We start from the raw sequence: 12,294 nt of genomic DNA, 5'->3' as shown, positions 1-12,294 counted from the left end.
TTTTTATTTAGAGATGTATTTTATATAGAGATGTATTTTATATAGAGGTGTATTTTATTAGAGGTGTGTTTATATCGGAGGTGTATTTTATATAGAGGTGTGTTTTATATAGAGGTGTATTTATTTAGAGATGTATTTTATATAGAGATGTATTTATATAGAGGTGTGTTTTATATAGGGTGTATTTATCTAGAGGTTTTGTATTTTTATATAGAGATGTATTTTATATAGAGGTGTGTTTTATATAGAGGTGTATTTTATATAGAGGTGTGTTTTATATAGAGGTGTATTTTATTTAGAGATGATATTTTATATAGAGATGTAATTTTATATAGAGGTTGTGTTTATATAGAGGTGTATTTATATAGAGGTGTATTTATATAGAGAGTATTTTATATAGAGATATGTGTTTTATATAGAGGTTGTTGTTTTATATATAGAGGTGTGTTTATATAGAGGTGTATATTTTATATAGAGGTGATTTTATTTAGAGATGTATTTTATATAGAGATGTAATTTTATATAGAGAGTATTTTATTTAGAGGTGTGTTTTATATAGAGGTGTATTTTATATAATGTATTTTATATAGAGGTGTATTTTATGTAGAGGTGTATTTTATATAGAGGTGTATTTTATATAGAGGTGTATTTTATATAGAGGTGTGTTTTATATAGAGGTGTATTTTATGTAGAGGTGTATTTTATATAAAGGTGTATTTTATATAGAGGTGTATTTTATATAATGTATTTTATATAGAGGTGTGTTTTATATAGAGATGTATTTTATTTAGAGGTGTGTTTTATATAGAGGTGTATTTTATATAATGTATTTTATATAGAGGTGTATTTTATGTAGAGGTGTATTTTATATAGAGGTGTATTTTATTTAGAGATGTATTTTATATAGAGATGTATTTTATATAGAGGTGTATTTTATATAGAGGTGTGTTTTATATAGAGGTGTATTTTATATAGAGGTGTGTTTTATATAGAGGTGTATTTTATTTAGAGATGTATTTTATATAGAGATGTATTTTATATAGAGGTGTGTTTTATATAGAGGTGTATTTTATATAGAGGTGTATTTTATATAGAGATGTATTTTATATAGAGATGTGTTTTATATAGAGGTGTGTTTTATATAGAGGTGTGTTTTATATAGAGGTGTATTTTATATAGAGGTGTATTTTATTTAGAGATGTATTTTATATAGAGATGTATTTTATATAGAGGTGTGTTTTATATAGAGGTGTATTTTATATAGAGGTGTATTTTATATAGAGGTGTATTTTATATAGAGATGTATTTTATATAGAGATGTGTTTTATATCTAATAGAGGTGTTGTTTTATTTATATAGAGGGTGTATTTTATATATAGGTTGTATTTTATTTAGAGGATTGTATTTTATATAGAGATGTATTTTATATAGAGGTGTTGTTTTATATCGAGGTGTATTTGTTAATCGTAGGATGTAATTTCATGATAGGGTGTGTTTTAATATAGGAGATTGTATATTATATAGAGATGTGTTTTCTATAGAGGTAGTGTTTTATATAGAGGTGTGTTTATATAGAGGTGTATTTTATATAGAGGGTGTTAATTTTATTTAGAGATGTCTTTTATGATAGAGATGTATATTTATATAGAGGGTGTGTTTTTGTTTTATATAGAGGGTTATTTTATATAGAGGTGATTTATTTATATAGAGGTGAGTGTATTTTATATAGAGGTGTGTTTATATAGAGATGTATTTTACATGCAGCACGAGGAGTTAAAATAAATCATGGATATTACTGTAGCTGTGCTGAGAGATATCATAAAGAATCATGTTTCATTCAGTTTATTTCTGACCTTTGTTTTAGAGTCACAGCTCACATCATGACTCACTATTCTGCAAACCCATGCCTCTGTTCATATTCACAAACACACACAGACACACACACACACAAACCAAAACACACACCACCACACACACACACACACACACACACACACACACACACACATACACACAGCTCAAGTCCTCCAGGGATCATACAGCATAATCAAGATAAATAACAGGACAGATTTTTCTAAAGAGGATGTTTTTTCCCCAAACGAAGAACGGTTCAGACTTTGATAAGATCACAGATGATTTCTGTAGAGCGTCATCATCATCCTCCAGCATTGTATAAGATTTCAATTAAATTATGAAACACTCACAGGAATTGATAAATAACACTGACATTTCTTTAGTGGAAAATAAACACTCGTCAAATAAACACTACAACGTCAGTGATGTGGTTTATCCATGAGCCTAAACGTTCCTATGGGAGGATATCAGTAGGATCTCAACCAGGACAAATCACTTCTGCAGATCAGAGTGGGATTATTGGGATCTGTGGGATCTGGGTAGCATTCCATGACTGCACTATAAAGACATAGAGAAGGGGAGATGTACAGTAAGCTTATCCAGGAGGAGGAGAGAGCAGGGCTAAAGGAACCAGCAGGATTGTAGTGGTCCAACAGCAGGGTGCATGGACCAGTTAAGAGTAAGTGATGGACCATCAGACCTCATGGATAGAGTTATGAAAGACAGAGACCTTCTGAATCTGGAAGCTTTTCTAAATCAGTCAGTCAGCTCATCCACCCAAACCTTTTCAGTGACAAAGAAGAGAAAGCCATGAGCATATACTGAGTTGTTGCCTAAAGCCTATGGGGGGGGGGGGTGGTACCAGGGGGTACCAGGTGGTACCAGTACTTGCACTGGCACTATGATCAGGACCTAAGAGAAATAGCTGATGCAATTTGCACAAACCTCCAGAACATTATCTTGATGCCAGAAAGCACAAGACAAGTGGTGATCCTAGAGCTCACATTTCCCTGGAAAAATTGTCAGGAAGAAACCAATACGATAGAAAGGAACCTGGTAGCTGGAGGAAGGGATGGAGGGCTTGTTGTGAACTTGTTGACGATGACGACAGAGTCTTTGGAGACAAGTCTTGGCTTAGGGTTGGTTTGTCATCACAGAACTCCATATTAGGAAAGCTGGAATCACCACAGAAAAGGCATCAAGATAGTGTGAAGTAAGCAGGTGACCCAAAGAACACATAGGATACTGACACAGAGTAACGATGCTGATGCTACAGCCTTATTCACTGACACAGAGTAACGATGCTGATGCTACAGCCTTATTCACTGACACAGAGTAACGATGCTGGTGCTACAGCCTTATTCACTGACACAGAGTAACGATGCTGATGCTACAGCCTTATTCACTGACACAGAGTAACGATGCTGGTGCTACAGCCTTATTCACTGACACTGAGTAACGATGCTGGTGCTACAGCCTTATTCACTGACACAGAAGTAACGATGCTGTGCTACAGCCTTATTCACTGACACAGAGTAACGATGCTGGTGCTACAGCCTTATTCACTGACACAGAGTAACGATGCTGATGCTACAGCCTTATTCACTGACACAGAGTAACGATGCTGGTGCTACAGCCTTATTCACTGACACAGAGTAACGATGCTGGTGCTACAGCCTTATTCACTGACACAGAGTAACGATGCTGATGCTACAGCCTTATTCACTGACAACAGAGTAACGATGCTGGTGCTACAGCCTTATTTCACTGACACAGAGTACGATGCTGGTTGCTACAGCCCTTATTTCACTGACACGAGTACCGATGCTGTGCTACGCCTTATTCACTGACACAGAGTAACGATGCTGGTGCTACAGCCTTATTCACTGACACGAGTAACGATGCTGGTGCTACAGCCATTCACTGACACAGAGTAACGATGCTGGTGCTACAGCCTTATTCACTGACACAGAGTAACGATGCTGATGCTACAGCCTTATTCACTGACACAGAGTAACGATGCTGGTGCTACAGCCTTATTCACTGACACAGAGTAACGATGCTGGTGCTACAGCCTTATTCACTGACACAGAGTAACGATGCTGGTGCTACAGCCTTATTCACTGACACAGAGTAACGATGCTGGTGCTACAGCCTTATTCACTGACACAGAGTAACGATGCTGGCTGCTACAGCCTTATTCACTGACACAGAGTAACGATGCTGGTGCTACAGCCTTATTCACTGACACAGAGTAACGATGCTGGTGCTACAGCCTTATTCACTGACACAGAGTAACGATGCTGATGCTACAGCCTTATTCACTGACACAGAGTAGAAGGTAACGATGCTGGTGCTACAGCCTTATTCACTGACACAGAGTAACGTGCTGGTGATACAGCCTTATTCACTGACACAGAGTACGATGCTGGTGCTACAGCCTTATTCACTGGACACAGAGTGAACGATGCTGGTGCTACAGCCTTATTCACTGACACAGAGTAACGATGCTGGTGCTACAGCCTTATTCACTGACACAGAGTAACGATGCTGGTGCTACAGCCTTATTCACTGACACAGAAGTAACGATGCTGGTGCTACAGCCTTATTCACTGACACAGAGTAACGATGCTGTGTGCTACAGCCTTATTCACTGACACAGAGTAACGATGCTGGTGCTACAGCCTTATTCACTGACACAGAGTAACGATGCTGTGCTACAGCCTTATTCACTGACACAGAGTAACGATGCTGGTGCTACAAGCCTTATTCAACTGACACAGAGTAACGATGCTGGTGCTACAGCCTTATTCACTGACACAGAGTAACGATGCTGGTGCTACAGCCTTATTCACTGACACAGAGTAACGATGCTGGTGCTACAGCCTTATTCACTGACACAGAGGAAAGAAGCTGAAGCTACAGCCATATTCACTGACACAGAGTAACGATGCTGGTTGCTACAGCCTTATTCCTGACACAGAGTAACGATGCTGGTTGCTACCAGCCTCTATTCACTGACACAGAGTAACGATGCTGGTGCTACAGCCTTATTCACTGACACAGAGAGTAACGATGCTGGTTGCTACAGCCCTTATTCACTTGACACAGAGTAACGATGCTGGTGCTACAGCCTTATTCACTGACACAGAGTAACGATGCTGGTGCTACAGCCTTATTCACTGACACAGAGTAGCGATGATGGTGTCTACAGCATTATTCACTGACACAAGAGTAACGAATGCTGGTGCTACAGCCTTATTCCTGACACAGAGTAACGAGGCTGGTGCTACAGCCTTATTCACTGACACAGAGTAACGATGCTGGTGCTACAGCCTTATTCACTGACACAGAGTAACGATGCTGGTGCTACAGCCTTATTCACTGACACAGAGTAACGATGCTGGTGCTACAGCCTTATTCACTGACACAGAGTAACGATGCTGGTGCTACAGCCTTATTCACTGACACAGAGTAACGATGCTGGTGCTACAGCCTTATTCACTGACACAGAGTAACGATGCTGATGCTACAGCCTTATTCACTGACACAGAGTAACGATGCTGGTGCTACAGCCTTATTCACTGACACAGAGTAACGATGCTGGTGCTACAGCCTTATTCACTGACACAGAGTAACGATGCTGATGCTACAGCCTTATTCACTGACACAGAGTAACGATGCTGATGCTACAGCCTTATTCACTGACACAGAGTAACGATGCTGATGCTACAGCCTTATTCACTGACACAGAGTAACGATGCTGATGCTACAGCCTTATTCACTGACACAGAGTAACGATGCTGGTGCTACAGCCTTATTCACTGACACAGAGTAACGATGCTGGTGCTACAGCCTTATTCACTGACACAGAGTAACGATGCTGGTGCTACAGCCTTATTCACTGACACAGAGTAACGATGCTGGTGCTACAGCCTTATTCACTGACACAGAGTAACGATGCTGGTGCTACAGCCTTATTCACTGACACAGAGTAACGATGCTGATGCTACAGCCTTATTCACTGACACAGAGTAACGATGCTGGTGCTACAGCCTTATTCACTGACACAGAGTAACGATGCTGATGCTACAGCCTTATTCACTGACACAGAGTAACGATGCTGATGCTACAGCCTTATTCACTGACACAGAGTAACGATACTGATGCTACAGCCTTATTCACTGACACAGAGTAACGATGCTGATGCTACAGCCTTATTCACTGACACAGAGTAACGATGCTGGTGCTACAGCCTTATTCACTGACACAGAGTAACGATGCTGGTGCTACAGCCTTATTCACTGACACAGAGTAGCGATGCTGGTGCTACAGCCTTATTCACTGACACAGAGTAACGATGCTGGTGCTACAGCCTTATTCACTGACACAGAGTAACGATGCTGGTGCTACAGCCTTATTCACTGACACAGAGTAACGATGCTGGTGCTACAGCCTTATTCACTGACACAGAGTAACGATGCTGGTGCTACAGCCTTATTCACTGACACAGAGTAACGATGCTGGTGCTACAGCCTTATTCACTGACACAGAGTAACGATGCTGATGCTACAGCCTTATTCACTGACACAGAGTAACGATGCTGGTGCTACAGCCTTATTCACTGACACAGAGTAATGATGCTGGTGCTACAGCCTTATTCACTGGGAGCTCCACAGAAGGACCAGTGGGGACGGACGACTGCTTCACCTGGACTAGAGATTCTGTAGTCCTGAAGCACCTGATGGCCGCAGGGCACATTACTGATGATGTATGGTGACGTAAGACTTTATTACATCACATTTACACTTATCTAGGCTTTGTTACTTCTCACTCAGATTTATATTTATATTTAAAATGTGTTTATAATTGTTTAGGCTTTGTTACATCATATTTGTCCTTATTTAGACTTTACTGAAGAACTTTATTACTTTTCAATATCAATAACATCACATTTATTATATCATGTTTATTCATATGTAGGATTTGTTCTACATGTGTGAGTGTGAGTGTTTATTAACAGTGTGAGTGTTTAATAACAGTGAGAGTGTTTATTAACAGTGTGAGAGTTTATAACAGTGTGAGAGTTTAATAGCAGTGTGACTGTATGTTAGCGGTGTGAGTGTTTATAACAGTGTGAGTGTTTATAACAGTGTGTTTATTAACAGTGTGAGTGTTTATAACAGTGTGAGAGTTTAATAGCAGTGTGACTGTATGTTAGCGGTGTGAGTGTTTATAACAGTGTGAGTGTTTATAACAGTGTGAGTGTTTATAACAGTGTGTTTATTAGCAGTGTGAGTGTTTATTAACAGTGTGAGTGTTTATTAATGGTGTGAATGTTTAATAGCAGTGTGACTGTATGTTAGCGGTGTGAGTGTTTATAACAGTGTGAGTGTTTATTAACAATGTGAGTGTTTATTAACAGTGTGAGTGTTTATTAATGGTGTGAATGTTTAATAGCAGTCTGAGTGTTTATAACAGTGTGAGTGTTTATAACAGTGTGTTTATTAGCAGTCTGAGTGTTTATTAACAGTGTGCGTTTATTAACGGTGTGAGTGTTTATAACAGTGTGTTTATTAGCAGTCTGAGTGTTTATTAACAGTGTGCGTTTATTAACGGTGTGAGTGTTTATAACAGTGTGTTTATTAGCAGTCTGAGTGTTTATTAACAGTGTGAGTGTTTATTAATGGTGTGAATGTTTAATAGCAGTCTGAGTGTTTATAACAGTGTGAGTGTTTAATAGCAGTGTGACTGTATGTTAGCGGTGTGAGTGTTTATAACAGTGTGAGTGTTTATAACAGTGTGAGTGTTTATTAACGGTGTGAGTGTTTAATAGCAGTGTGACTGTATTTTAGCGGTGTGAGTGTTTATAACAGTGTGAGTGTTTATAACAGTGTTTATAACAGGTTTTAGGCTGAACTTTAATCCGAACAGAAGGTTTATCAGCAGAACTAGATGACTACAAACCCAACAGCACTGAGGATCGGTGGTTTAGGTCTTTATTTATACCGATGGTTTTATTTCCTAAAGTCTTTATTGTTGTTTTTACATCATTACAACACATTTAGACATGATTAATAACTTTATTTTAATTGCTTAAAACATTTCTAAAAACTCTAAATATCAGATAAACAATAAAAATATCTGACTGTCTTTTAAGAAAGTATTTAATTGGAATAAATATAAATATTTACATAATTATGTTATCGGTTTAAAATTCTTCCCCTCCGCGTTTCCGCTTCCGTTAAACTCCATTTCCCAGGATGCACCGCGGCTCTATCATGGCTGCGCACTGACGGCATTGTGGTACATGTGGAAGAAGCTAAGAGAATTAACACTGGTGTTGAAACACAACAGCGGAGTTTCTCACTAGTCGTTTACTGCGTTAATGAGTGTTAATTAAACTCGGTGTATTTCACCTTTAAAGAGAAATGGAGCAGACGGTGCAGATGGAGGCGGCGATACTGAGAGGGTTAATGACGGAAACCCAGAGGACTGAGTGGTGGGGACACAACAGTAACAACACAGGTAGTGACACGGGGTGTGTGTGTGTGTGTGTGTGTGTGGGGAGCAGGGATTGCTTGTGTGTTAGGGAGTTTAGGGGGGGGAGTGTGTGTGTCGGGGAGTGTGAGTGTGTGTGTGTGTGTGTGTGTGTGTGTGTGTGTGTGGAGAACAGGCAGTGTGTGTGGGGGGGGTGGAGAATGGGGAGTGTGTTTGTTGGGGAGTGTGGGGTGTGTGTGTGTGTGGAGAACGGGTAAGAGTGTGTGGGTGTGTGTGTGTGTGTGTGGAGAACGGGGAATGTGTGTGTGGAGAACGGGTAAGAGTGTGTGTGTGTGTGTAGAACGGGGAAGTGGGGGGGGGAGTGTGTGTGGAGAACGGGGAGTGTGTGTGTGTGTGTGTGTGTGTGGAGAACGGGGAGTGTGTGTGAGTAGGGGGGACTGCGGGCATGATGAGGATGAAGAGGCAGTGTGGACCGATGGGTTACTTTTATTTAATGTTTTTGTGTTTCCTAAATCTATTTGTGTAGAGGTGTGTGTGTGTGTGTGTGTGTGTGTGTGTGTGTGTGTGCGCGCGCAAGCTTCTATCCGTGTAAGGAATATTGAGCATGCACTGTGCAGAAGATGATGAAGCTGCATCAGGACTCCACATCCGGTGCATGTCACATTTCCACATTAGAGTTTTTAACTCGCGCATTTTGTTCCTGCTGTTTTTATTTTTTAAAATAATCACAAACATCGCCAACAGTCAGAGGTGTTTTTGTCAGAGCAGCTCATGTGCTAGAAGACACTGACACTTAGAAGCAGTTTTTTAGCTCCTCCATAAGGATGCTGGGGACTGATGATGATGATGATGATGATGAAGGAATGGAATGTTGTGCCCTGATCCTCCCTGAAGCGAAGGTATGTGAGCGGTGTGTCGCGATGTCATGCGTGTGCAGGGTTTAAGGTTTAAACACGTCCACTAAAGTGTCAGTGTCAGGAAGGAGGAGGAGGAGGAGGAGGAGGAGGAGGAGGAGGATGTGTTTAACACTGTGTGTGTTGTGATGTGCTCGCTGTGCTGTACAGTGCTTACAGCTCCAGCATGGTTAGGGAACTAGTCCTGCGTGTCCTGTAGAGAGACTGATTCAGGACACGTACCGTGATCAGTTATACGATACGCCACGAGATCTGTTATTGTGGAGGCTCCAAAGCTCGTCTCCGCCGTCGCCCTGCGTTCTGCCGTACACACACGGCTCGTTAGGAGTACGGCTTTGTCAGCTGTTAACACACACCATCTCCTGTACTGTAATTACAGTCTGTAATTCCTCTGTTAGTGAGTGTGAGTCTGTAAGTGGGACAGTCTGTAATTCTCAGCATAGAGTGTGTAGATGTCTGTAGGTTTAATCTGTAGATCCTCTGTATCTCCTGTTCAGGGAATCTGGAGATAAAATCTGTAATTCTGACAAAGTATTTCATTGAGTCTGTAATCTCCAACAGAGAGACTGTACAATTCTGAAGATGTGGCCTGTTTCCTCTGGGGATGGTGTAATTCCTACAACAAGTCTGTAATAGTGTGTGGAGTTCTGTGGTGGGATGTGTTCTCATTCTGTACACAGACTCCACAGTCCTTAAAGGTGAGGTCTCTGATTTTAGAAAGCCACTGTTGACATATAAAATCACCAAAACAGACACGCCCCTAACCCAAACGGGTCCCACCCCTGTATCGATAGCTCCGCCCACACATACATACGTAACCCGGGCGACTAACAGAAAGAAACGTGTCTTTATCATAGCTGAAGGGAAGAACAATACGATTGTAGATAAACAAACAAGCAAAAATGCCACACAAGCATAATGATGTAAAGGACAAAGGCATATATTAGTTCTGTGTAACAAAGCAAAACCAACGTTACTCACCTATCGAGAAGGAAAAAAGCGCCTCGGCGTCTTAAGTAAAGTCGGCCACATGTTCACAGGTCGGAGTTTCCCGAGTCGATAACTCCTGAGCTAAACGCTGTTACTACACAAAACGCGGTTGTAGCTGCCTCTCTACATTACTACGATAGAAAAGAGGTGTTATTTGTGTAGTAACAGCGTTTAGCTCAGGAGTTATTGACTCGGGAAACTCCAACCTGTGAATATGTGGCCAACTTCCTGCTCCTTCAGTTCTCTCCAGCGCTGGAAAGCTGATCCTATATTAACACGTCCTACTTCTTGTCCTTATCGTAAGTCTTTCTTCTCTTTCTTTCTTTGTTTTTATCCTCCATGTCGATGTTAAAACCGCTTTCTGCTAACGTCACACATGCGCACTGAACACTCTCTCCGCCCGTATCGACAAGATACGCCCCTTTCTGCTCATTACACATTTGTTTAGTTTGTTGTCCCGACTCAGTTTTCTGAAGCGTTTCTCAAACAACGGAGACCGCCCCTTTAATCAGACAGATGAAGATTCTGGAGGCTATAATTCACTGGTCGTAGTGTCTGTTATTACAGAGAAAGAGTCTTTCATTTCAGATACATTTATAATTCCTTAGTTGGAGGATGTGTTAGTGTTGTACTACCAATCAGATGTCAGTTGTAAAAAGTGTTAAATAAATTTAAATTGAATAGTCATGGAGGTTTTGGAGTCCGAACCAGAGATTAAGTGTGTAGATGGAGTCTGTTTCATTCTGGTTTAAGGTATAGTTTAGATTTTTGGAGTTTTAATTTAGAATTTCAGAGATATTGTCCATATTTTCTTGGAATGAGAGTATTAGAGGCTGCAATGGCAGTGATAGTCATAGTAGGGCTGGGCGATAAAACGATAACGATATGTATCGCGATAGACACGTGATCGATATAAATAAAAAATGTGTTCGATAAAACATTCGGTATTTTTTATTCTTCGTCAGATGAAAACGGAGGTCGCGAAGCAAGATCGGTTGCATTAACAAAGGCACTCGCTCTCTGGTAACCTAGCAACGTACAGTAGGGAGTGACAGGCTAACAGCCAATCATGTAACAGTATCATGTTCGGTTGCGCCATATAGTCGTCTCGTGTCGGTCTGCTAGATTCCTCTTCAGTAACCGGCGACCGATGAGCAGGAAATGAGCCGTAGCGAGCGAGAGAATTGTAAATAAAAGAGTAAAAATCAGCGACTTTTTCATATTTCTGCAGGTTTTATATTCCACACAATGTTACTGTAGTGTCTCAGGTTTGTGTTTTATATTACAGACGTATCTCAGTCTACCTCAGGTCTGTGTTTTATATTACAGACGTATCTCAGTCTACCTCAGGTCTGTGTTTTATATTACAGACGTATCTCAGTCTACCTCAGGTCTGTGTTTTATATTACAGACGTATCTCAGTCTACCTCAGGTCTGTGTTTTATATTACAGACGTATCTCAGTCTACCTCAGGTCTGTGTTTTATATTACAGACGTATCTCAGTCTACCTCAGGTCTGTGTTTTATATTACAGACGTATCTCAGTCTACCTCAGGTCTGTGTTTTATATTACAGACGTATCTCAGTCTACCTCAGGTCTGTGTTTTATATTACAGACGTATCTCAGTCTACCTCAGGTCTGTGTTTTATATTACAGACGTATCTCAGTCTACCTCAGGTCTGTGTTTTATATTACAGACGTATCTCAGTCTACCTCAGGTCTGTGTTTTATATTACAGACGTATCTCAGTCTACCTCAGGTTTATTTCTCTTTACAAAACACTGCACATATTTTACACACTTTACACACCAGAAGGTGAACAGCTAGTGAACTTCCTCACACTAAACCTGCACTAAATTCTCAGCTTTCTCTGTTTATATTTAACACTTCACACTATTTTATTACACTTTATTACACATTTCTTACATTTCCTGTCATTTCTCACCTTAAATGTTAAGAGATAATAGTTAAGTGTTCATTGTGACTTTAGACTCATGTTTACATTATAATTATTGGAGGTTTCCTGGTTGGTGA

The 12,294-nt window shown here is 40.3% G+C and overlaps 1 protein-coding gene across 1 annotated transcript in view; it reads left to right on the top strand.

Annotated features, from left to right (window-relative positions):
* Nucleotides 1–8,103: 8,103 nt before the first annotated feature.
* ttc27 (tetratricopeptide repeat domain 27) overlaps nt 8,104–12,294 on the top strand; it is a 59,419-nt gene continuing 55,228 nt past the window's right edge. The window contains exon 1 of the mRNA XM_047821682.1: nt 8,104–8,382. Coding sequence (XP_047677638.1) covers nt 8,286–8,382 — 97 coding nt within the window. The 5' untranslated portion in view covers nt 8,104–8,285. The remainder of the gene's footprint in view (nt 8,383–12,294) is intronic.

Source organism: Tachysurus fulvidraco, chromosome 12, assembly GCF_022655615.1.
Source record: "Tachysurus fulvidraco isolate hzauxx_2018 chromosome 12, HZAU_PFXX_2.0, whole genome shotgun sequence".
Lineage (NCBI taxonomy): Eukaryota > Metazoa > Chordata > Actinopteri > Siluriformes > Bagridae > Tachysurus > Tachysurus fulvidraco.
The sequence above is the reverse complement of the archived record's forward strand: the minus strand, read 5'-3'. Positions and strand labels throughout refer to the sequence as shown.